The sequence below is a fragment of the Capra hircus genome, chromosome 29 (genome assembly GCF_001704415.2).
Source record: "Capra hircus breed San Clemente chromosome 29, ASM170441v1, whole genome shotgun sequence".
NCBI classification, from domain to species: domain Eukaryota; kingdom Metazoa; phylum Chordata; class Mammalia; order Artiodactyla; family Bovidae; genus Capra; species Capra hircus.
The window spans coordinates 17,555,239-17,582,338 of record NC_030836.1 but is presented as its reverse complement, the minus strand read 5'-3'; the positions used below and the strand labels follow the sequence as shown (position 1 = coordinate 17,582,338).

General features: G+C 40.3%; 1 protein-coding gene across 1 annotated transcript in view; it reads right to left on the bottom strand.

Annotated features, from left to right (window-relative positions):
- Positions 1-27,100, bottom strand: part of INTS4 (integrator complex subunit 4) — a 113,579-nt gene that overhangs the window by 10,109 nt on the left and 76,370 nt on the right. Inside the window, exons 16-21 of the mRNA XM_005699496.3 lie at positions 23,098-23,191; positions 20,525-20,605; positions 18,040-18,170; positions 9,270-9,329; positions 6,779-6,938; positions 6,419-6,562 (exon numbers count right to left, since the gene is read on the bottom strand). Coding sequence (XP_005699553.1) covers positions 6,419-6,562; positions 6,779-6,938; positions 9,270-9,329; positions 18,040-18,170; positions 20,525-20,605; positions 23,098-23,191 — 670 coding nt within the window. The remainder of the gene's footprint in view (positions 1-6,418; positions 6,563-6,778; positions 6,939-9,269; positions 9,330-18,039; positions 18,171-20,524; positions 20,606-23,097; positions 23,192-27,100) is intronic.

Genomic DNA, 27,100 nt, shown 5'->3' with positions numbered 1-27,100 from the left:
TAAATGAGTGACAGAAATAAGGTGCCTCTATTAAGTACATGGATAAGTTAAAATATTAATCCTGACATGAAGAGCCTTTGCAGACATTCCCTGCTGCTTCTGGCTCTGAGTCATATCATGGCCCACCATCCATCATCAACTATCAAGTATTAAGAAGAATTCTGGAACCTCGCTGGTGGTCCAGCGGTTAAGAATCCACCTGCCTGTGCAGGAGACATGGGTGCAATCCTTGGTCCAGGAGGATCCCACAGGTTGTGGGGCAAACTAAACCTGTGCGCCACAACTAATGAAGCCCGTGCTCTGCAACAAGAGAAGCCATCACAACAAGAAGCCCATGCACCACAACCAGAAAGCCCCTGCTTGCCGCAACTAGAGAAAGCCTGCCCACAGCAACAAAGACCCAGCACAACCAAAATTCAGTACATACATACATATTTTAAAAAAGAACAATTCTGTAACTTTTCACTAGATCATAAGCAGCCAGGAAGCTGTTTATCTCTTTCTACAGAGATAGTGCTTCATGAAGGGTCTCCTCAAATCATGGGCCAGTTCTTCAAGTCTCACAAGCTGCCAAAGAGCTCTCCTCAACACCGAGGGGAGCTTCACAGTTATCTGTGTAGAGGGCCTATCACTGCACAGTGTACAAGTGAGCTAAAGGAACACATGAAGCACATCCTAGAAACAGACAGGACCTGGGCCTTGGGAATATACTGATGGGGTAAAGTTGGGACCGCACAAGTCTTTCAACTATGAAACTCTGGGGAGGCATGTCTCAGCCCACCTGCCCCATCATCGCACCTGTCCAGAGTGCTGGGGCATGGCAGCTGAGCTGGACAATGCTTTCTGACTGTCAGAGCTGTCCAACGACTGAGCAGTGAGTTCCTCATCTTCCAATCTATGATGGTATTCAGTTTGGCCAGGCATGTGGTAAAGCTACCCTGAAGGTGATTTTTTAGTACAGTCTAGCAGATGAACCTTAAACAATCTACCTGTGATCTCATTTATGCACAATTGGTCAGTGAACTTTTTCCAGGAGCAATGTGATGGCTGCACATTAGAATCACCTATGGGCTCTTTTATTTTCTTTTTAATTGAAACCTATGAGCTCTTAAATAAAAAATACTGATACTCATGAGTTCGACTCAAGATTCTGACTTAAACTGGTGTCGGTTGAAGCCTGTGCATCAGTATTTTTTTTTTTTTTAACACATTCTGAGTAATTCGAATGTGGAGCTAGGGTGAAGCTAATGTTGGAGTGAAAAATAAAATACTGCCTGCCATTTCAGTAGGCAAAGGATTTTGAGCCTTCAGGGACAGCAGCCACCCTCCAACCGTGAGCCCTGAGAGAACACAGGGCAGAAACAAGGAGTGCCCGCCATCTAGCAGTCATCAGACCTCAGCCACACCCACGGCACAGCTTGAGGGGACTCAGAATGAGAGAACACAGGCTATTAGCCCCAGACAGCCGAGGTGCATAGCAAAGGAATGGTTTCAGCGAGTCCAGATTCTTGCATCTTCCCAGATACAGAAAAGCGCTAAACTCCTTGAGATATTTAGTTTTCTTTTACGAATAGGAATCTTTCATTGTGGCCACCTGGTGTTGCCGCAAAAATTCCTGTATAACCTAGTTTCCCCCACTTCCTCTTCAGAACAGTTTTCTCAGCATTAATCTGAGATGGTATCTGCCAGGCTTGAAGCCCTAAGAACATCCGCTCAAAAAAATAACCTAACTCTCCAATTCTAGGTTGTGCATTATTTTTTTCAGTCGACAGGGTAAAACAAAAAAAGCTGCAGCACAACTTCACGGCAGCTCAGAATTAATTCTCTGTAGGTCTCATAATTTATAATAATTCTGAGTGGAAAGCCAGAAGATATTTTTCCTCTACTGTCACCATAGGCAAATATTACCATCTCCAGGGCCTGATTCATCCTTATTCTCTTCCAGGAAGCCGACCCTGCCTGCTCCACGCTACTTTTCTGTACTTACTGCCAGTGTTTATTCATAGTCCCTCTGCCTGGAATACCTCTATCCTTTGCTCTTAGTCATCCTTTCAGACCTCTTCCATGCCACAGTATCTCTACAAGGTCTTTCTTTTCTTCAGCCACAAATTAAGGGTTTCTCCCATTGTATTCCTTATATTAATATCATACTCACTGGCTTGCCTGGAGGACCCTGGCCTGCTTGACTGTAAACTAAAGTGCTTTTGTTCAGCTCAGGGAGAGATACTTTGTCCTCGCCCACCTGTGAACAAGAGAGAATAACATACCCTTCTGAAGGCTGGCCATTCCCTTGGAGATGTTTTGCAAGACTGAAGGCCCTTTCACTTAACTTCCCCACTGCATCTCCTTCTCTATTCTGCCTTTTGACTTTAGTTCCTCACTGCTTCTTTCTAATTTTTAAAAGAACCTGGCATCCACTCCCCAGTAAGATGGTTATCTTGAGGCACTAGCCTGCTATCTTCTCGGTTTGCCAGCTCCCGGATTAAAGTCTCTTCCTTGCCTCAACACCTCGTCTCTCGGGTTCACTGGCCTGTTGTGCAGTGAGCAGAGCCGTTAGGGGAAGCACACTGACTGAAACCGCCCACCCTGGCCAGGCACCATAGGAACCATTTGCATGAGTTGTTTTAGGACAGGAGGTCCTGGTAAGGAACACAGAACTAATAAGCCACCACCAACTGCAAGAGTTGGGGAAAGATCAAAAGGAGACACCACATGTCCGACCACCTTCCAGAATCCTCGATGGCATCCATCGTGGCTGAACAAGGCGGGCCCCACCATGAAGGATTCTGAGTCAGAAAGACTGGCAAAAGACAACCAGGAAACTAATCCCATCACCAAAAAACCCAATACTGCGAGCCACAAGGCAGAGCTGTTCTCCTGGATTCCCTAGCCCTACTGCTCTCCACCCGGGCGCCCTTTCCCAATAAAATCTCTTGCTTTGTCAGCACGTGTGTCTCCTCAGACAATTCATTTCTGAGTGATAGACAAAAGCCCAGTTTTGGCCCTGGAAGGGGTCCCCTCCTTGCAACAGAGCAAGCTTGGATTCGGTAACATATATATTTTTTAAGTATACTACTGAATTTTTTATAGAAGCCAAAAATTGGAAATAACCCTGTAGGAAAGGAAAAATAATTTCCCCTCTACCTTTCTAGGTTCTTGTCTGAGACCCTTCTATAATAAAGGCAGATTAACAGGAGAAAAACGAACAGAAGTTTAATAACAAATACATATATATGTAAATGTATATATATAAACATATATATATAAATACATCTCTATATATAAAGGAGAGACCTAGGAAAACTGAGTCACCCCTTAAAACTGCCCAAGCCATCACCTTAAATACTATCTTCAGCTAGACAAAAGAAACATGCTGAAGAGAAAGACAGCCTGTTACAGGAGACCATCAAGTAAAACACAATTAACAAGGGTAAAGTTGTCCGGCAAATTTAAGTTGGCATACTCTCCACTGATATGAGCTTCTAGAGATTATTCTTCCAGGTACTAAGAGGAAGACATCTTACAAATGGAGATTTCCCTTATAAACGTAAATTCTCCTCTCAAAAAGGGCAATTCTACTCTGTTTCCAGAGATTCACAGACTGTCTACAGACTCTCAAAAATAATCACTCCAAAGAATCTTTGGGCCCAAAAGACTTATTTGGGGTGTATATTCTGTCCACCTTCATTCCCACCTTTGAAACTGCTAAGAAGCTTCACAATCCAGAAACTAAGTCCATTAAGTCATTCCATTATCTTACTGAAGCAGTCTTAGTCTTGAGAACAGGTCAGTTTAAAAGTTGTGTCTCATTGCAGGAGGCTGTGTTGCAAGTGGCTCCCAAAACTAGATCTACGTTGTCGGAGCAATCCGGTATTTAATAAGAAACCTGAGTATACTACCCAAAGCAATTTACAAATTCAATGCAATCCCTATCAAGCTACCAGCCATATTTTTCACAGAACTAGAACAAATAATTTCAAGATTTGTATAGAAATACAAAAAACCTCGAATAGCCAAAGCAATCTTGAGAAAGAAGAATGGAACTGGAGGAATCAACTTGCCTGACTTCAGGCTCTACTACAAAGCCACAATCATCAAGACAGTATGGTACTGGCACAAAGACAGAAATATAGATCAATGGAACAAAATAGAAAGCCCAGAGATAAATCCACACACATATGGACACATTATCTTTGACAAAGGAGGCAAGAATATACAATGGAGTAAAGACAATCTCTTTAACAAGTGGTGCTGGGAAAACTGGTCAACCACTTGTAAAAGAATGAAACTAGATCACTTTCTAACACCATACACAAAAATAAACTCAAAATGGATTAAAGATCTAAATGTAAGACCAGAAACTATAAAACTCCTAGAGGAGAATATAGGCAAAACACTCTCCGATATAAATCACAGCAGGATCCTCTATGATCCACCTCCCAGAATACTGGAAATAAAAGCAAAAATAAACAAATGGGATGTAATTAAAATTAAAAGCTTCTGCACAACAAAGGAAAATATAAGCAAGGTGAAAAGACAGCCTTCTGAATGGGAGAAAATAGTAGCAAATGAAGCAACTGACAAACAACTAATCTCAAAAATATACAAGCAACTTATGCACCTCAATTCCAGAAAAATAAAAAAATGGGCCAAAGAACTAAATAGACATTTCTCCAAAGAAGACATACGGATGGCTAACAAACACATGAAAAGATGCTCAACATCACTCATTATTAGAGAAATGCAAATCAAAACCACAATGAGGTACTACTTCACACCAGTCAGAATGTCTGCGATCCAAAAATCTGCAAGCAATAAATGCTAGAGAGGGTGTGGAGAAAAGGGAACCCTCCTACACTGTTGGTGGGAATGCAAACTAGTACAGCCACTTTGGAGAACAGTGTGGAGATTCCTTAAAAAATTGCAAACAGAACTACCTTGTGACCCAGCAATCCCACTGCTGGGCATACACACCGAGGAAACCAGAATTGAAAGAGACACATGTACCCCAATGTTCATCGCAGCACTGTTTATAATAGCCAGGACATGGAAACAACCTAGATGTCCATCAGCAGATGAATGGATAAGAAAGCTGTGGTACATATACACAATGGAGTATTACTCAGCCGTTAAAAAGAATACATTTGAATCAGTTCTGATGAGATGGATGAAACTGGAGCCGATTATACAGAGTGAAGTAAGCCAGAATGAAAAACACCAATACAGTATACTAACACATATATATGGAATTTAGAAAGATGGCAATGACGACCTTGTATGCAAAACAGCAAAAAAGACACAGATGTGTATAACAGACTTTTGGACTCAGAGGGAGAGGGAGAGGGTGGGATGATTTGGGAGAATGGCATTGTAACATGTATACTATCATGTAAGAATCGAATCACCAGTCTATGTCCGACGCAGGATACAGCATGCTTGGGGCTGGTGCACGGTGATGACCCAGAGAGATGTTATGGGGAGGGAGGTGGGAGTGGGGTTCACGTTTGGGAACACATATACACCCGTGCTGGATTCATGTCAATGTATGGCAAAACCAATACAGTATTGTAAAGTAAAATAAAGTAAAAATAAAAATTAAAAAAAATAAATAAATAAAAGTGAAAGTCAAAAAAAAAAAAAAAAGAAACCATAATATTCTTAATTCATCCTGTACCTGTCTGAACTGATGGCTGAACTTGTTTTACAACTGCCTGCCCACTTGTCTGTCTCTCGCTGAAACTAAGCATCCTGAGGGCAGGAATTCTAATTCACTTGCCTAGCACTTAGCAGGTACAACAGAGTAAACATTATTGTATGGATGGAAAGAAGGAAGGGAAAGAGAAAGGAGGGAAGAAAGGAGGGAAATGGTAAATGAGTAGGCCTCCTTTGGGGCTCAACTACAGAATGTTATAAACTGATTAGTGTCTATACTGAATCTCTCCCATCTCCCTAGTGCATCTATGTAACTTGGGAAAAATACTCCCTAGGACTGCCTTTTCCCCACCCATAAATTTTATTTACCAAGCTGACCTAACCACAGCCTGCATGAATTTGCTTATTACAGTTTGCTTATAGTTCTAAAAATACCAAGTCTTAATTTCACATTGTAAGAACAGAAGGGGCCCTTCCATTTAATGAACCCATAGTGGAGACCAAGGATTTTTCATATTAATACATCATTTCAATGTTACCATTCCTACTTGTTAGTTGTAGAACCTGAGATGCAGTTTAATGTAACTTGCTTTAAACCATATTCAGCAGTAGAGCTGGGAACTGTGCCCAGGCTCTTGTCCATAAAAACGTCTCTTCCCTCTCCCCGGTTTCTGTCCCTCAGGCAGAGATTACAGGAGGTGCTAAAGTGAAAAGTTTCAACACAAAGTCAGTTTAGAAACTCCACGGGAACCCAAACCTGACAGACCTGGACCTTCACAGTGTTCTGAGGATCCTGCACGTGTTCCAGGGTTGCATCAACATCCAGGGCCACCACCAACCCAGACGTAAACCTCAAAGGGTTGTCTGACTCGCCTGCTGGCTCAATAATGGTGGCGGAGGCTTTGTGGATCTGTAAACAAGAAGAAAATACGATTCTAAAGCCAGGTCATCCCTGGGCAACAAAACATGATCTCCTTATCTAATGGATGGACATATGTTAGTCAAACAGAAGAAAGGCCTGAACTCAGCTGCTCCACTAAGTCAAAGAAGATCACCAAGGTGAGCAGTTCTGAGTCTCTGGACAGACTTGCCCTGAAGGGGTCAAGATACTGACACAGACACTGACCTGCTCTGGAAGGGGGAGGTGTAGGAAGGTGCTCTGCCGCAGCATGGTCTGTAGAATTTTGACCACTTCTGCAGGTTTGGATGTCATGAGTCGGGGCATGAGGTCAAGAAGTCTGTCCACAAAGCTGTCCTGCAGGTGGGGCAAATCGGCAATGAAACACCTGAAGGAGCAAACAGAAGCAACTAGGAATTCATTCACCACAGGCTGACCCCTGAACTTCTGCCAGGCCCTGAGGGAGGAAAAGTGATGAACTGGAGGAGTTCATGGTTCCTGAGGAAAGCCATGCACCTATATAATTAAGCTGCAGTGACAAAATCATCATAATAGCCTTATTTATTAAAATGTGCCAGGCAACCTCTTGAGTGTTTTATACTATCTTATTTAATCCAGCAATCCTATGCATTGTTAGAAATATTATTTTCATATCATAGATTCATTAATTAATATAAAAAATGTTTAGGCCTTACCAGGTGGTAGGTACTATTCTGGACACTGGGGACATAAACAGTGAGCCAAAGAGAAGAAAAAGCATATATTTTTAAGTTGAGTAATTTAATAGTATATTCTCCATATGCAAAAAATCATTTTTACTAGTCAATACAGCTTTCTAATTTGATCTTTTTTAAAAAATTTAGTTAATTTTTTATTTTTTTAAAAAGTCTGTTTTAATGGAGCTTATAACCACTGATAAGAACATTGAGACTCAGAGAGGATAATGTTGTACTGAGGCTTAAAAAAGTTAAGTAACCTACTCCCAGCTCTGAATGATTCCATGGTACTTTGCTTTGTAAAAGGAGATAGTTAAAAAATATTTCACTGAGAGGGTGACATCAATACTGGGACTCAGAGGCTGAATTAAGGAAGAACGTACAGCTCTTAACAACACATTCTCCTCTGTGGCAAATCAGAGCTGTCATCTTTCCAAAACTCTCTTCAATCCAACTATGCAAAAACAGACTCTCCACCTTAAAGAATCTAAAACTGTGTTTAACTAAATCAGTTTGCTGTACACCAGAAATTTATACATGGTAAACCAACTATACTTCAATTAAAAATAAAAATCTAAAACCAAAAGTAAGGCCGGGACTTCACAGACATATGAAGTCAGGATCTGAAAAGTCAAGCTAGACTGTATTATTTACTAGAGAGCAGGGCTTCCCTGATAGCTCAGGTGGTGAAGAGTCTGCCTGCAACGTGGGAGACCTGGGTTCAATCCCTGGGTTGCGAAGATCCCCTGGAGGAGGGCATGGCAATCCACTCCTAGTATTCTTGCTTGGAGAATCCCCAAGGACAGGGGAGCCCGGCAGGCTCTAGTCCATGGGGTCACAAAGAGTCAGACACGACTGAGTGACTAAGCACAGCACAGCACAGCCCCTACTGGTGGGGGTAGTACTGCAATCTAGCCCTACAGGAAGCTATCATCATCCAAATGAAAAAAGCCTGAAAAGCGAAGAGTCCTTCAAACCTGTAGAGTCAGGTTTGATAAAGTTCACAGGGGTAGGAACAAGGAGTGGAAGAATGAAACGCTAGATTTCAAAAGTATTACATCTTAAATTCTTATAAATCCTTCCTGGTATAGTATAGGCAACATACCACAGGTCTGGTCACTACTGTGACTCCGACTGTTTCACCGAGCCTTCCGTTCATCGACTGCATCAGTTTTAGCCAATTACTTACCTTCATAGAGAATCCTCAGAAAATACATCTAGGCTACAAAATAAAAGCTACCTACAGAATTATGGAACAATATTTTGCAGAGAAGAGAGAAAAACACAACTTTCAGAACCATGGTGAAAAAAATAGACAAGTTGTGACTTTGAGTTTTCCACATATTTATCTTTTTCTGGCCAAGCTGAATGCTGAATCAAAACACTCAATAATTCCTGATGTTTTTATTATTATGCTGTATGTTTAGCTCACTTAGGAAGTTTACACACCAGTAAAGAAAATACAATTATCTCTCAGTATTTGTGGCAAATTGGTCCTAGGACCCCTGCTAAGTCGCTTCAATCGTGTCCAACTCTGTGTGACCCCATAGACAGCAGCCCACCAGGCTCCGCCGTCCCTGGGATTCTCCAGGCAAGAACACTGGAGTGGGCTGCCATTTCCTTTTCCAATGCAAGAAAATGAAAAGTGAAAGTGAGGTCGCTCAGTAGTGTCTGACTCTTCGCAACCCCATGGACTGTAGCCTACCAGGCTTTTCCATCCATGCGATTTTCCAGGCAAGAGTACTGGAGTGGGATGCCATCGCAGAGCACATAGCAAAATCCATGGATGCTCAAGTCCTTTACATAAAATGCAATAGTACAGTCAGGCCCTCCATATCCATGAATGCAGAAGCCGCTGATACTGAGGGTCAACTGCATACAAATTAGGGCACACTGGCTACATGGGCTAAACCAAAGATTCTGGTTGTGATCACTCCTATTTCCCTATAAATGCAACTCTCTATATAACCAAGATTTAATAAGCTAGGTGATCAAATACTTACCTCTGAAAAAAGTCCACTTCCTGTAAAAATTTTTCACACATTCCAAATAAGGGGTCAACTCTGTAGAAGAGAAAAAAACAACGAAACAAATAAAAACCCACGTTATTTGAAATCTGAGAACTGAGTAGTAAAGACCAAAGTCCCAGAAACTGAACCTACATGGAAAGACAATGAGCATGTTACACTGTAAAAATTCTATTTCTCTTAAAGGACTCCTAAAGGACCTACAGGGAAATATCTGCCAGAATCCCAAGACCCAATTAAAACAGTGAAGTGTTCATTAGGTTCAGTGAGTATTCAAAATCAAAGACTATCACAGGCACACTGGGCACCAGATTCGGTTCAGATATAGGACAGGAGCACAGCTTACGGGCAGTGCAATGTCACATTCTGCCGCTGCAGCAGTCCATGAAGCAATCCACAGAGCTCTCTGGGAGTTTTGACAGCTCAGGTTCAAGGAGATGAGATCTACATCAGGCCAATGTGGAGGCCATTTTCATGGAGAAACCTCATGCCTCATAGGTGCCAATATCTCCTGAAGCAACCTACAATTATACCTTCCAGGGGACCTAAAGGGATATGCTCAGTTGCAAGAATCACTGCACTCAATGAAGGCCAAAGCCTTGGCATGTGTGTCAGGTAATTAGAGTTCACTGATAGTTCCTTCTTGTTGCTATTTAGTTGCTACGTTATGTCTGACTCCTTTGCGATGTCTGACTCCTTTGTGAACCCATGTACTCCATGGACTCCTCTGTCCATGGAAATCTCCAGGCAAGCATACTGGAATGGGTTGCCATTTCCTTCTCTAGAGGATCGTCCCGACCCAGGGATCAAACCTGAGTCTCCTACATTGGCAGGTGGATGCTTTACCATGGAGCCATCTGGGAAGCCCAATAGTTCCTTCTAGTCTATGTGTAATTTTCTTAGAGATCGTTTTTACCACAGCAGTGTCATCTAGTAATAGGGTTGATGTGATCAGATTTCTGGGAAACAGACTTGGAAACCAAAGGCCACATTCTCATGCAAAACGGAAAAAGATTTTGTTACTACTTTGCACACAGACATAGACTATATTCTTTCCTCTCTATTTTGGTTTCTTTGGCCTCACAGTACTTTAAACTTAAATGTATACCTAATTAAACCCAGGCAACATGTCAGGTCAACGTAACTTGCTAATCAAAGAACAGATTTTTCATTTGATCTTTGTGCATTTTTTTTCTTGTTATTTCTGCATGGAATGTTCCATTTATTTTCATTAATACATTATTAATTTAAGGAATACAGCTCCAGTGAATAAAAAACAAACACTCTTTCCTTATATAAAAACATGTAAGATGGACTTCCCTGGTGGTGCAGTGGAGAAGAACTCACCTGCCAATGCAGGGGACATGCACAGCTACTGAGCCTGTGCTCTAGAGACCTCAAGCCACAACCGCTGAAGCCCACATGCTGCGCTGCAGTAGAAGCCCGGACGCCTAGAGCCTATGCTCCACAACAGGGGAGGCCACCACAGGGAGAAAGCCCACGCACCGCAAGGAGAGTAAGCTCTCGCGCAGCAACAAGGCACAGTGCAAGCTAAAACAAGAGGAAGAGTATGGGCTCAAGGTTCTGCATAATCCAGTCTTTAGTAGAAAGACTAAGGACTTTCTACTAAACCTTAAGCTCCATCAGAGTAGGGGCTTCATATTATTCATCGTGTATTTCCTGAAACAAGCAGCTCTTCAATAACTATTTGTTGAATGGATAAATAAATGATAAATGGCAAATGGAAATGTATTCTAAAAGCAACATTCAGTTCAGTTCAGTTCAGTTCAGTTCAGTCGCTCAGTCGTGTCTGACTCTTTGCGACCCAATGAATGGCAGCACACCAGGCCTCCATGTCCATCACCAACTCCCAGAGTTCACCCAGACTCACGTGTGATGCCATCCAGCCATCTCATCCTCTGTCGTCCCCTTCTCCTCCTGCCCCCAATCCCTCCCAGCATCAGAGTCTTTTCCAATGAGTCAACTCTTTGCATGAGGTGGCCAAAGTACTGGAGCTTCAGCTCTGGCATCATTCCTTCCAAAGAAATCCCAGGGCTGATCTCCTTCTGAATGAACTGGTTGGATCTCCTTGCCATCCAAGGGACTCTCAAGAGTCTTCTCCAACCACAGTTCAAAAACATCAATTCTTCGGCGCTCAGCCTTCTTCACAGTCCAACTCTCACATCCATACATGACCACTGGGAAAACCATAGCCTTGACTAGATGGACCTTAGTCTTAATCTGAATTATTTTCCTAAAAAATGTGTAGAACTTGAATCTTACTTAACTCTGAAAAACTACCAGAAGTAGAACTGAAATTTGCTAGTGAGGTTAACCAACCGAAGAATACCAAGGATGAGATGGCTAGAGAGAACTCCAGCTAAGTAGAGACTGAACTGAAAGCAAGTTAGCCAAGTAGTACCTTTTTTTGGCCTGCTTACATACAACCAGTTTGGAGAATTTCCAAGCAGTAAAATATGAAAAGATTTGAGAACTCTTCCCAAACTCCCAAACAGCGTAGGTAGCCTCACCTACATGGTACATGAAGTAGGCCTCTACCACTAAGAACACCCCATTTTCAGTGTAAGAGCAAGGCCCACTAGGGAAAACCAAACACTGACTATAACTGTTAGGCAAGCCCATACCAATTACCAATTTAAACTGGTCTAAACTTTCACTTGTAACTATAAAAACACAATGAAAAATTACCAGATGTTATAAGGATGATCAGGAGCTGTCAAGAAAACCAAGAAGACCTCCACGAGATAATATCAAGGCAAGAAAGCACAGAAACCTTTTTTAAAAATTCTAACAAACAACCTCAGTAAGACTGAAGAGAAGATTTGAAACGATATTGCAATGATACAGCAAGAAAAACTGCTACAAAAAAGGTACAGAAATAAACAATAATACTGAAATCAGTTCAACAGTTGAACACTAGAAGGAAAAATGACGAAAACTGAAATGGTAAATTAAGAGTATGCTGAGGAATTTACTCGGACTACAAAATAGAAAAAGAAACTGAAATTATGAGAGAAAAGATACAATGTAGGAAAAATAGAGCCAGATGATACAATATCCAGTATGAAGGCTGAAGCCCATAGAAGAAGTAATTAAAGAAATGATAGAGGGAAAAAAATTCTGAGATAAAACAGAGCTAAGACTTTGAAGTCCCACTAAAGGTCAGTAAGAACAAAGAAAGTAAACACATACCTAGACATATTCAGAAACTTCTGAATTCTAAAAAGAAAAGTTAACAGCTTTGAGAAAAATAAGCTAACTACAAAGGAAAGAGATCGAAACAGACACAGCAATATTTACTTCTGAAAGAACTCCATTCATGTATGAGAGCAAAAGAAAGGTTTAGATATGCAAAGTCTCCATGAGTACACTACTTATGTACGTATTCTGAAAAACAATTACTAGTGAATGTGTTCCAGTCAGATAGACAGTGAATTAGAACAGGGAATTTTAAAAGGCAACTGTGGGGATTTCCCTGGTGGTCCAGTGGCTAAGATTCTGAATTCCCAGTGTAGGGGGCCTGGTTTCCATCCCTGTTGAGAGAACTAGATCTCATGTGCTAGAATTTAAAGATCCTGCATGCAGCAGATAAGACCAAACAGCCAAATAAATAATTTGTTTTTTAAAGATAATTGTAGTACAAAAACAGTGGTGGGCAAGTTGGAGCTAAATAATATTGACAATGTACTTATAAAGATTGATGCAAATTTTGAGAAAGACTTCATAAAATAAGACATACATGAAAAACTGTAATTCAACTTATTGTACAGCACAAGGAACTATAGCCAGTATCTTGTAATAACTTTTAATTAAGTATGATCTGTAAAAATAGGGAATACCTTAAACTAATATTGTAAATCAGCTGCAATTTAAAAAAAGGATAATGTGAAACTAAATTCTAAATTATTTAACAATGTGAGACTAGCAAATAAACTTGTATTTTGATTAAATGTGGTCTTGATAAAGGTGATCATAAATTCTATTTTTAATGCTAAGAAAATAAGGTCAATCAATTTATTAAGAATGAGTAAAAATACTATTTATACAACTAAAAAGAGCTAACATTTATTAAGGGTTTATTCTTAATGCGTCAGGCAGCATTTTAAGGGCTTTACATATAATAATTCAGTAATCCTTATAATAACTTTATGACAGAGATCCCGGTACTATCATTGTCCCAGTTTAATTTACAGGAAACAAATCAAGAGATGTTCTTAAGCACCTTGCCCAAGGTTACTAAGTTTGCAAATGAGGGTTAATCTCTGAATCTAAGCTATGAGGCACCCTAGCCCTCTGAACCATTATTTCGTTCTACTGTCTCTAATTTGAATGGCTTAAAACTTGAATAGTATAAAACTGTCAAACCCCTGGAAGAAGAAAGAAACAAAACAATCAATCCAACAAAAATCAAGGAAAAAGAAAGAGAAGCAGGAATGCATACAAATGGAAAATATAAAATAACATATTATGAGGGACTTCTCTGGCAGTTCAAAGCAGGTGGCGCAGGTTTGATTCCTGGTCAGAAAACTAAGATTTTATATGCTACACAGAGGACCAGCACAGCCATATGGCAAAACCAATACAATATTGTAAACTAAAAAAAATAATAATAAAAAAATACCAAATATACTGGAATCTTATTAATGACATGGAAACGTGAAATATCATATTGCTGGATGAAGTAAAAACAAGGCACAATAGACAAATATGTTATGATTCAATCTATATTAAACACATACTTATAATCTAAACAGATAGTTAGGTTTTTTACAAGCGATAGATTACCAGAGAACAGACTGTTCGTTTAATCTGAAATATTTAAATGTTTACAATAATTGTATATAAACTGAAAAAGAGATCCACTTTCTTTAAATAAAAAAGTGTAGATGCTATCACAAGCACTTATCTTAGCTACAATCGGCACATAGCAGGGATTTAACATTTACTAAATGAATGTATGGCTATCTCTAAGATTAAGGCACCACCTGATCATATCAGGCCACCATCGAGATAAGCAAAGATATAAAACACTCAGAATGTTCTTCGTAATGTGTTTTTAGGTGCTTACTTAAACACTCATATATTTATTTCTCTACATGATTTTTAGGCTAACACAACTAGTGGACTCAGCATCAAATGTGTCTTCTGTCTGATAACAAGTTCCTTAAGTACATATTATACGAAACCTATGGTGCCATCATTCCTAAAATGAACTTTTATGAAACACCAAGAAACAAAAACCACTTTCAATCAAACTAGAGCACATCATCAAAATATCTGATTTCAGAGAAGTTAAAAATTTTAAATGAACATTTCAGAATCAATGAAATAGAGCAACATAGCAATTCTCATTCTCAGAAAATCTAACAGCTACCATTATAATGAACTCTTCAGTTCAGTCACTCAGTCGTGTCCGACTCTTTGCAACCCCATGAATCACAGCACGCCAGTCTTCCCTATCCATCACCAACTCCCAGAGTTCACCCAGACTCACGCCCATCAAGTCAGTGATGCCATCCAGCCATCTCATCCTCGGTCGTCCCCTTCTCCTCCTGCCCCCAATCCCTCCCAGCATCAAAGTTTTTTCCAATGAGTCAACTCTTTGCATGAGGTGGCCAAAGTACTGGAGTTTCAGCTTTAGCATCATTCCTCCCAAAGAAATCCCAGGGCTGATCTCCTTCCGAATGGACTGGTTGGATCTCCTTGCCGTCCAAGGGACTCTCAAGAGTCTTCTCCAATACCACAGTTCAAAACCATCAATTCTTCGGTGCTCAGCTTTCTTCACAGTCCAACTCTCACATCCATACATGACCACTGGAAAAACCATAGCCTTGACTAGACGGACCTATTTCCCATGAAGTGGTGGGACCAGATGCCATGATCTTCGTTTTCTGAATGTTGAGGTTTAAGCCAACTTTTTCACTCTCCTCTTTCACTTTCATCAAGAGGCTTTTTAGCTCCTCTTCACTTTCTACCATAAGGGTGGTGTCATCTGCATATCTGAGGATATTGATATTTCTCCCGGCAATCTTGATTCCAGCTTGTATTTCTTCCAGTCCAGCGTTTCTCATGATGTACTAGGCATATGTTAAATAAGCAGGGTGACAATATACAGCCTTGACGCACTCCTTTTCCTATTTGGAACCAGTCTATTGTTCCACGTCCAGTTCTAACTGTTGCTTCCCGACCTGCATACAGATTTCTCAAGAGGCAGGTCAGGTGGTCTGGTATTCCGATCTCTTTCAGATTTTTCCACAGTTTATTGTGATCCACACAGTCAAAGGCTTTGGCCTAGTCAATAAAGCAGAAGTAGATGTTTTTCTGGAACTCTCTTGCTTTTTCCATGATCCAGCGGATGTTGTACCAAGTACCATGTTAGTGCTTTTACACATTTTACCCCATTCATTATTCATGGCAGAAGACATTATGAAGAGGTGGCAAGAAATACACAGAAGAACTATATGAAAAAGATTTTCACAACCCAGATAATCATGATGGTGTGATCACTCACCTAGAGCCAGACATCTTGGAATGTAAAGTCAAGTGGGCCTTAGGAAGCATCACTAGGAACAAAGCTAGTGGAGGTGAGGGAATTCCTGTTGAGCTATTTCAAATCCTGAAAGATGATGCTGTGAAAGTGTTGCACTCAATATCCCAGCAAATTTGGAAAACTCAGCAGTGGCCACAGGACTGGAAAAGGTCAGTTTTCATTCCAATCCCAAAGAAAGGCAATGCCAAATAATGTTCAAACTACCACACAATTGCACTCATCTCACATGCTAGTAAAGCAATGCTCAAAATTCTCCAAGCCAGGCTTCAGAAGTACATGAGCCATAAACTTCCAGATGTTCAAGCTGGTTTTAGAAAAGGCAAAGAAACAGAGATCAAATTGCCAACATTCGTTGGATCATGGAAAAAGCAAGAGAGTTCCAGAAAAACATCTATTTCTGCTTTACTGACTATGCCAAAGCCTTTGACTGTCTGAAAGAGATGGGAATACCAGACCACCTGACCTGCCTCTTGAGAAACCTATATGCAGGTCAGGAACCAACAGTTACAACTGGACATGGAACAACAAACTGGTTCCAAAAGGTCAAGGCTGTATATTGTCCCCCTGCTTATTTAATTTCTATGCAGAGTACATCATGAAAAACACTGGGCTAGAATCAAAGCACAAGCTGGAATCAAGATTGCCAGGAGAAATACCAATAACCTCAGATATGCAGATGACACCACCCTTATGGCAGAAAGTGAAGAAGAACTAAAGGGCCTCTTGATGAAAGTGAAAAGAGGAGAGTGAAAAAGTTGGCTTAAACCTCAACATTCAGAAAATGAAGATCATGGCATCTGGTCCCATCACTTCATGGGAAACAGTGGAAACAGTGTCAGACTTTATTTTTTGGGGCTCCAACATCACTGCAGATGGTGATTACAGCCATGAAATGAAAAGACTCTTCTTGCTCCTTGGAAGAAAAGTTATGACCAATCTAGACAGCATATTCAAAAGCAGAGACATTACTTTGCCAACAAAGGTCCATCTAGTCAAAGCTATGGTTTTTCTAGTAGTCATGTATGGGTGTGAGAGTTGGACTATAAAGAAAGCTGAGTGCCGAAGAATTGATGCTTTTGAACTGCGGTGTTAGAGAAGACAATTGAAAGTCCTTTGGACTGCAAGGAGATCCAACCAGTCCATCCTAAAGGAAATCAGTCCTGAATATTCATTGAAAGGTCTGATGCTGAAGCTGAAACTCCAATACTTTGGCCACCTGATGCGAAGAACGGACTCATTTGAAAAGACCCTGATGCTGGGAAAGATTGAAGGCGGGAGGAGAAAGGGACGACAGAGGATGAGATGGTTGGATGGTATCACCGACTCAATGGACTTGAGTTTGGGTAAACTCCGGGAGTTGGTGATGGACAAGGAGACCTGGCGTCCTGCTGTCCATGGGGTTGCAAACAGTCGGACACGACTGAGCTACTAAACTGACTGATTCTTCATGGAAACCTTATGATATAGACACTATCATCATTCTCATTTTATAGGCAGGGAAACAAGGCTCAGAGGGGCTAAAGAAAAAACAAAACATGCCTATAATCAAATAATGAGTAAGCAGAAAGGTCAAGATCTGAACAAAGTAGTCTCACAGCACCAGACAGTCTCAAAATTTGTCTTTACTGCCTAAGACAAAGTACTTGTCCCTTCAGAAGAGAAAACAAAATGGTTCAGGCACGAAATTCTTAAAATCTATCAGGGATCATATAGAATACTTCGTTGCCAGATGAAATCCTATGTTCTGCTGTAGGAAATGGAGAGCCACTGAAGGGTTTTGCCAGGGATCTAATATGATCTAAGAATGGAATTTGGAATATCTCAAGAAATGAAGAGCTTGCAATATCCCTTAGGTGAAAAGTAACACTGAAAGTGTTAGTCACTCAGTCGTGCCTGACTCTCTGTGACCCTATGGACTGTAGTCCACCAGACTCCTCTGTCCATGAGATTTCCCAGGCAGAAATACTGGAGTGGGTTGCCATTTCCTTCTCTAGGGGATCTTCCCAACCCAGGGATCGAACCCAGGTCTCCTACACTGCAGACGGAATCTTTACTGTCTGAGCCACCAGGGAATATAATTTCACACGTCATTAACCTTGGTGAGATCTCTGAATGTATTTTTAGGTGTCTTTAAAAGGACTGGGCCACCCTTTTTTTGCCAACCACACATCTTACCCTCGAGCAGTCCGTGCTGTTACTATAAGTTGCAAGGCTTTGGCCTGCAGCCTCATGTGATGGATAATCACCACCTGCTTGTTCTCCACGCCACTATACATGAACTCCATTTTGTAGGTTTCTTCCATGATCTGTAAGGAAAACAGCAGCACAGAATTTTGAGTGAAACAGATCTGACCAGAATTCTTTTTTTTTTTTTTTAAGGTCTATGCTTTAATTCTGAACTGAGATTTTTAAGTGCCTGTGTTTATAGAAATTGATATAATTTGAGAGAAATTAATATTCATGTTAAGAGAAATCTTTTAAGTCTTAGGAAAAGAGGATAAATTATTTTGTCAATTAAAATAACAAAGTCATCTGGTAATATTATTCAGTTGATGACATAAAGATACGAAAGTTTATATACTGATAAAACTGTAAAGCACTGCATGTAACTCTAAAGCAAATTCACTGCGCGTGGCAGCAAAAGGATATGCATAGAAACGTAATCTTCAAGAAAGGCCCTCAAGAGTTTAGTATCAGGAACCATTACCCAGCTGTTAGTCATCTAGTCTGCTCCATGAGCTGGGTCGGTCAGAGGGATTTTAGGGAGGGAATCAGTGCAGAAAACAGTATCTGTGACCTCAGCTCAAGCCCAGTGCATCTTAAGCTCTTGTTCTATTCTATCCAAGGCAGCGACTCCCTCTAATGATGTTTCTCTTTCCCTTCTGTGGTTTTTGAAGGCATTGAGTTGGAGAAACGACTCCAGGTTCTCCTACAACTAACAGTAAGATATATCTCCTAATAGCACAGTGCCTCAGTTTCCCTAACTGTAAATGCAGAAGAAATAGCACCGACATAATAAAATTTAAAGGATTAAATGGGGCATGGAAGGTGCTTAACACAGTAACTGTCACATTAAAGTGAAGCATTAGTCATTCAGTCATGTTTGACTCTTTGTGACCCATGAATTATAGCCCACCAGGCTCCTCCGTCCATGGGATTTTCCAGGTAATAACACTGGAGTGGGTTGCCATTTCCTTCTCCAGGGGATCTTTTTGATCCAAGACTCGAACCTAGGTTTCCCATCTTGCAGGCGGACTCTACCTCTGAGCCACCAGGGAAGCCCAACTGTTGCATGGCACGGTAATTCCTTTCTCTCTTCCAGATTACTGCTTCCTGGTCCCATCCCTCCCAACATGGCCCATCTCCAGTCTGTGGTCATTAAGTGCTACTCCCCTACAAGCCACATGGTAGGTCTGAGAGGGGGACTAGAGTAGAGATCAAGCAGAATAGTGGAAAGAAAACAGACTCTGGGTATCAGAGGGTCTGAGGTCAAGTCTCTGATTTACTACCTACAGCTCTCTGACTATAACCTTGCTGAGCGCTGTTTCATCTGAAAAATGGACTCAATACTTATTCCTACATAACTGGGGGTGTGTGTGTGGTGTGTGTGTGTTCTGTGTGTGTGCATGCACACGCACCATGCAGCTTTCAGGACCTTAGTTCTCTGACCAGGGACTGAACCTATGCCCCCTTTACTGAAAGCACAGAGTCTTAATCACTGGACTGCCAGGGAAGTTCCACCAAATGGGATTATTATGAGGATTAAGTAAAACAGACTTGAAATCATTTAGTGAACTATAATGTAATAGTCATAGTCACCATCATTATCTTCCAACTGGGTCATAATTAGTCATATACAAACTTACTGTTAGGAAGGCATGACCCAGAAGAGCAAATGCCATTACCTAAAAGTGAAGGGAAATTGCTCAAAACTAGGAAGAAAGACACCTGAGGCAAGTAAAATTAAATTCTACTTAATGAACTGAGGAGAAACATAAGGACCTTTAAATATTCAAGAGATGGTTAAAGAAATGAGAGAGATGGTACAGGCTGAAAATATAAACAACCTCAAAATGAGTTCAGCTACATTTTCAGATGAAAGACTCATGATATTATTATTCAATTTTAGCTTATCTGAAATTTGTTGTTATTTAGTCACCAAATTGTGTCCAACTATTTTGTAACTGCATGGATTTCCAGGCTCCTATAGCCCACCAAGCTCCTCTGTCCATGGGATTGCCCACGTAAGAATACTGGAGTAGGTTGCCATTTCCTTCTCCAGGGGATCTTCCCCACCCAGGGATCAAACCCGCATCGCTTTCATTGGCAGACAGATTCTTTACCACTGAGCCAACAGGGAAGCCCCCATTTCTGAAACACAAATTAGTAATATTTTAGAACACAAAAGAAATCTTAGAAATCAGAGGGATTAAGTAACTTGCTCTTTATCACTCAGCAAATTAGAGGCAGACATGGGAACAGAACAGAAAGCCAGTGCTGTGTCCCCTAATTATGCTGTTCCTCATCTCACTATCTTCTGCCACAGGCTGGAAGTGGGGAGCCACAGCAGAGCCTTGTGAAGTCCTCTGACTCTAACTGACTTAGAGAACACAATTTCTGGACAAATACCTATCTGAGGAGAAGGTCTCAATAAGCTTACCTGTTTTGCTGCTGCTGAGGCCAAATCACTCTGCTTCAAATATAAAGGGGCGGCCACATTCCACAGCTTTTCCTGCAGGGCCTAACAAGTCAGCAAAGGGTAGAACCAGAGGTCAAAAAGGGTGCCATATCATTTGAGACTTTTTTTGTTTTGCTTTGAAAATTTACTGTGATCAAGACCTCCTCTCAGTCTTACTCTTTTAAGCCAAAGTAGAGACCAATGATTTGGGCCAAATGCAATCCTCCCCTATTCAATTTGTGGCCCAAAGACCCCATGCACCAGACCATAGCCTGCAAGCAGAGTACAGGAGACATGAAGGCCTCATCACAGTGTCCAGGCAAGCTAGGCTTCTGAGGCTCTGGGACCCCCTGATCTCAAACCCCATGGACTACCCTGACAGCCCAGACCCTTCTTCCTTGATTTGGTTCCTTTTTCTTTGCTCTATACTCACTACCTGTGAACACCCCCATCACCTGACCAACATACTCAAATAAAAAATCAAGAAGCTTTCCTAGATTCCTTGCTCTCTAACTCTCTATATTCAAAACTATCACTTAGAGCCACGAATTTACCTTCCATCTCTCGCCTCTCCTATCCATCCCTATGGCATCTCATCTAAACCTCTGCTGTAGTCTCTTATTTTCACAGTCCTTCTTAATTAGAGACATAATGACAGTTCAGAAAACCTAGACTTACACTGTCCAAAAGAAACATAAAACATAAGCCATGGATGTGATTTTACATTTTCTAGCAGTTACATCTATGAAATTAAAAAAAAAAGACAGAAAAAAAACAATAACCAAAAAATGTAAAAAGAGACAGGTGAAATTAATTTAACAATACAGTTTATTTAACCCAGTATATATCACTATGCAATCAATATTTTAAAAATTATTAATGAGATAGTTCACATTTTTTCACACAACGTCTAAGAAATCCAGTGTGTATTTACACTTACAGCACATGTCAATATGAACATTTAAAGTGCTCAACAGTTACATGTACCTAGTGACTATCAGACAGTGGCAAGTCTGGAGTATTAATACAGAAATTTTTAAATTATACTACTAAATCATACTACCACTAACAGAGTTACTGCTTTCAAATATTTGCTTCCAATAATTTCTCATATAAATGTTTTTTATATAGTTGTAGTTGTGGAAATCAGAGTAATTTTGTATGCTTTTTGGGGTGTGTGTGCACTAAGTCACTTCAGTCATGTCTGGCTCCTTGCAATCCTATGGACTGTAGCCCACCAGGCTTCTTTGTCCATGGAATTTTCCAGGCAAGAATACTGAAGTGGGTTGCCATTTCCTCCTCCAGGGGATCTTCCTGACCTAGGGAGCGAACCTGCGCCTCTTAGGACTCCCACACTGGTAGGTGGGTTCTTTTCCACTAGCACCACCTGGGAAGCATTTGGGTATATAACATTATATCACATTTTGGAGTAATCTCTTCTCTTTTCCTACTGAAGAGAAGTAGATTCTTTTCAAAGGCCTTTTGGTATTCCAGTGTAGAAGATAGCAAGCCAAGGAAGAAGGAAGAAGACCAATGATGACATGGCACTCACTATGCACCAGACAATAGACCAAGGGTTTTCACATGCTGCTTGCTACCAATTCTTACCCGGGTAGAGTAATTATTAGCCTTGTTTTATAGAAACTTGGAAAAGCCAAATAACTGTGCAAAGGGACATTAAGAAACTTTTGGGGGTAATGGAAATGTTTTACATCTTAACTGTGCTAGTGGTTACAAAGGTATATATATTTGAAAGAATCTATCTATCCAATTTAGAACTGTTTAAATCCCAACCTACTTCAGTGTACACATCCATTTTCACATGTATACATACACCTCATCACCCTAACCTACAGTGGCTAATAATTTCTGACTCCTCCATTCTGACTTTGGTCAAATATTACTAACAGCTTTGAAGACTAACAACACTTAAAACTAAAGCCAAGGTAAGTTTTATCAAGTGAGAGGGCGCTCCAAAATCAAAAGTCTGAATTAACAGCAGAACTCTGCTACAGAAGCTGACAGCTATCGAGCTAGTTTAATTGGTTTTCAACTCAGTAAACTGAAACAGCCTTTTGGTACTAACTTGGTACACACACACACATACATATATATATATACATGTAATCTAACTACCTACTATGAAATGCCAGCAAGTTGGCCCTTTTAAGAGCAATGAAATCAACCTTTGACTAATTTGACTTTGACCAAATGAAATTAGCATTACAAATATATATATGTTTATATAAGATCTTTGCTAATCAAATTATTAAAAACAGTTAAAAATCCTTGGGATTCTAATGCAACTAATTATCCAATCTGCTCCAATTATATAATAAAAGAATTCTCCCAAATTAAAAAACTAAAATTCCTATATGAGTTAACAATTCCTTAATTAGAGACAAATGTAATTATACTTCAGAGTACATAATTTCCCCACTGCTAAGCAGTTGCATAAGACCATATATTTTTCCACTTAAGGCCTCAAACACTGCTGAATCCATTAAAGCGCATTCTTAGCATCATATTCAAGAACAAAATGGATTCAAACCAACCTTAATGAGAAGAAGTTGACACCTAAGATAGGTAGCAGAGAAATCAGCTACTCCTGCCAATTCAGACTGAAGTTCTCCAAGCCTTTGCAGATCCCTGCCATAAATAAAACCCCAAGTCAAACAGAGAATAAGGATAATGACAACAATTAAAGATCATCTCAAAAGCATTTACCATTTTATACCTAGTAAATTGGTTTAAAAAAAATTTAAATGACAGAATCCAGTGCTGAAGTGGTTATAATGAAACTGGTTCACTTACATTTTGCTAGCAGTTTAAGTGGATATAATTCTTCTGGAAAGTAAAACTGTAATACATTACAAAAGGCACACATATAATCAAATAATTTGATAAGTAGTTTTATCCTGAGAGATAGCAGGGAAATATTCAAAACAAATGAAATGTTTTATGCCCCACAATATACACTGTTGTATAAACTATTATAGTAAAACAAAGTAATTTTTAAATAGTTAATGGTAAAGGAATTATTAAATAGATTACTGTACATCCAGTCAATGGAATATTTTACAAGTGTTAAAATATAATATGGTAATAAGGTATATGATCTCAACTATATAAAAACTACACACACACACACAAGAAAAAGACAGCAAACTGTTTTCTGGATAGAGGAATTAGGGTTGTTTTCATTGCCTTCTCCCAACTATGCTTTATTTTCCAAATGTTTTATAAAATGGACAAGTAAGTTTTATATCATCAGAAAAAAATTTTTTTGAAGCACTATAGCGGGCTCTATTGGCTGCCTACCTAATTTATGCTCTGCTGCTGCTGCCAAGTCGCTTTAGTCATGTCCAACTCTGTGTGACCCCACAGAAGGCAGCCCAAGAGGCTCCCCCGTCCCTGGGATTCTCCAAGCAAGAACACTGGAATGGGTTGCCATTTCCTTCTCCAATGCATGAAAGTGAAAAGTGAAAGTGAAGTCGCTCAGTTGTGTCCAAATCTTAGCGACCCCATGGACACTAGCCTACCAGGCTCCTCTGTCCATGGGATTTTCCAGGCAAGAGTACTGGAGTGGGGTGCCATTGCCTTCTCCAAATTTATGCTCTACTTCTTCCCAATAATGTGAACCCTTCCTACTTCCTACTAAGTGAACCCTGATTTTGTTCAAGAGATGTCCCCAAACCTAGCTCTAGGTAGAGTCCAACTGGATTAAACTAACTGGTACATGTCATCTCCCTGGTTATGTGACCTTATCAGTCCTACTTGGAAGGAAAGGATTTATTATTTTTTGGCTGTGATGTGTGGCATGCAGCAATCTTAGTTCCTGACCAGGGTTCAAACCTGTGCTTCCTGCAGTGGAAGTGTGGAGCCCTAACCACTGGGACCCCCCAGGAAATTCCCTGGAAGGACTCATATTTGAAACGTGAAGCAGGTTTGATGGTGGTCTCTGAATCACTCATGCTCCCTCTTTCTCTCACTAAACTGAACAAGAATGTTTTATAGTCCTGATTACCAATGGCAGCTATACTGCAACTCTAAAAGAAAAAAAGCCTTGGGATAAAGCAAATGTTGAGGACAAGAAAAATCCGAAGAGGCAGAGAGAAACTGGGTCCTTAATGATATAAATGAACTACTTAACCATACCATACTTAGAACTAACAATCCATCTCAAGAAAATTCGTAGAAAGCTGCCTGGTTTTTTAAGGTCCATATCAAGATTTCATATAGTAATCGTAAGTGTGGGAAACCTAAAAATTTGGCTAATGAGAGAAGTTAACTCTTTCAGGGCTGCCATAATATATCAGGTTTCAGAGCAGCCTGTACAAAACTGTCCACTGGACTAAGTTCTTCCCTCTTATCTTGGGCAACTTTCTGATAGCTAGTGCTACCTCCTTGATACCAAAAAGGAGATGGGAAGAGGGAATTATTTCCAAAGTGACTGAATAAATCGGGGTCTGTGGCTTACACTATTGTCTCTGAGTTTTGGTGGTTTGAGTTGATCCTAGAGAGCCTGTTCACGTGTGGAAATCTATCACAATGAATGGCAAGACCCTGTACTAGCTAACCACACCTGTAAAATGCTATTTTGGTGGCTAGCTGGTCTCTCCCTGTTTGTACCACTAACATCTATCTTGCAAAAGATGGCCCTGAATCATTCTACTTTGGAACCATATCATCTACAGACAGATTCTGCCTTCTCTTACATTACAGAGAACACTGACCAGCTGACTATACATTAGCTGACCGTTCCCAAGTGTTAAGTCATTCTACCATCCTTGAACTGTAATGATTATTCTGAGTTGCACAAAATAAGGTGCAACCCAACTAGCTACAGGAAATCTGAACTATTATACAAACAAAAATAGAAAATTTCTAGCCCTGCTCAAAACATTCTGTGTCCCAGTGTTTCCTCCCTATATCTTTTTATGCCCACAATCCTTAGGAAGCCTCAGTTCAGACATTCATCAGGAGACTATGGACTTGTTAATGAAAAAGGTACAAAAAGCACCATCTATGTGCACTGTACTAGGTGTGAGGGATGCTTCCTTACTTGAGTGCATTTAATCCTTACATGAACTGCAATTACAGGCATATTTCAGAAAATCGTGGGTTCAGTTCCAGACCACCACAAATAAAGCAAGTATCACAAAAAAGTTAGGCATGCAAACTTTTTCCCCATACACATAAAAGTTATGTTTATACTACACCAGAGGTTACTAAGTGAGCAACAGCACTGTGTCTAAGAAAACAGTATAAGTACCTTAATTTAAAAACAAGTTTTGTTAAAAAATGCTAATCATCATCAGAGACTTCAGCCAGCTATAGTCTTTTTGCAATAGTTACATTAAAGATCACTGATCACAAATGACCATAACAAATATGATAATAATGAAAAAGTCTTAAATATTGTGAGAATTACCAGAATGTAAAAAGAGATACAAAATGAGCAAATAATGCTAGAAAAATGATACTGACAGACTTGCTTGACACAAGCTGCTATGGAGTTTTGCCCCCTCCCACACCCCATTTTTCTTGATGAATCTGGCTAAAGATTTATCGATTTTATTTACTTTTTCAAAGGATCAGCTTTTAGGAATTTCACTGGTGGTACAGTTGGTAAGAGTCTGCCTGTCAATGCAGGGGGCCCAGATGGGTTCAATCCCTGGTCCAGGAAGATTCCACATGCTGCCGAGCAACTAAGCCCAGGGCCACAACCACTGAAACCCCTGTACCTAAAGCCCAGGCTCCACAACAAGAAAAGCCACGGCAATGAGAATCCTAGGCACTGCAACTAGAGAGAAGCCCTTGCTCTCTGCAAGTAGGGGAAGTCTGCGTGTAGCAATGAAGACCCAATGCAACCAAAAATAAAATAATGAACCCGCTTTTAATTTCATCAGCCTTTTCTATTGTTCTTTTAGTCTCTTATTTATTTCTGCTCTGATTTTATGATTTCTCTCCTATCAACCTTGAGGTTTGTTTGTCCTTCTTTCTATAGTTGCTTTAGGTGTAAACTTGGGTCATTTGAGATTTTTCTTGGTTCTTGAGTTAAGATTGTATCGCTATAAACTTCCCTCTAAGAACTGCTTTTGCTACATCCATAGGTTTTAGATTGTCAGGTTTTCATTTTCATTTCACTCCAGGTATTTTTCACATTTCCTATTTGATCTGAAACAAGTCTTTAGATTTTAAACCTCAATGTACTAGATCTTTCATATCATACACTATTTATCCAAAAACACAGCAGTGTGTTGACAGAAGGACTCTAAACAACCTAGGCTCTGGTCTAGGCCTTTGCTGTTTCTTGCCTTTGACAGTTTCCTCCCTTCCTCACTTGGCAAATTTATATTCATTCTTCTGGTCACTGCTTAAGCCATGAATGGAAGGGTTGAGCCCCCTCTTCCATCTTCTAGAAAACCCTGTACATACTGTATTGTGTGGGAAGCACAATACTGCTTGCCTTATTCACCCAACCAGGCTGTAAGATCCCCTGTAACAGGGACTATGTCTTGTTATGACTGTGTCCCTTTTTCCCAGCACAATGCT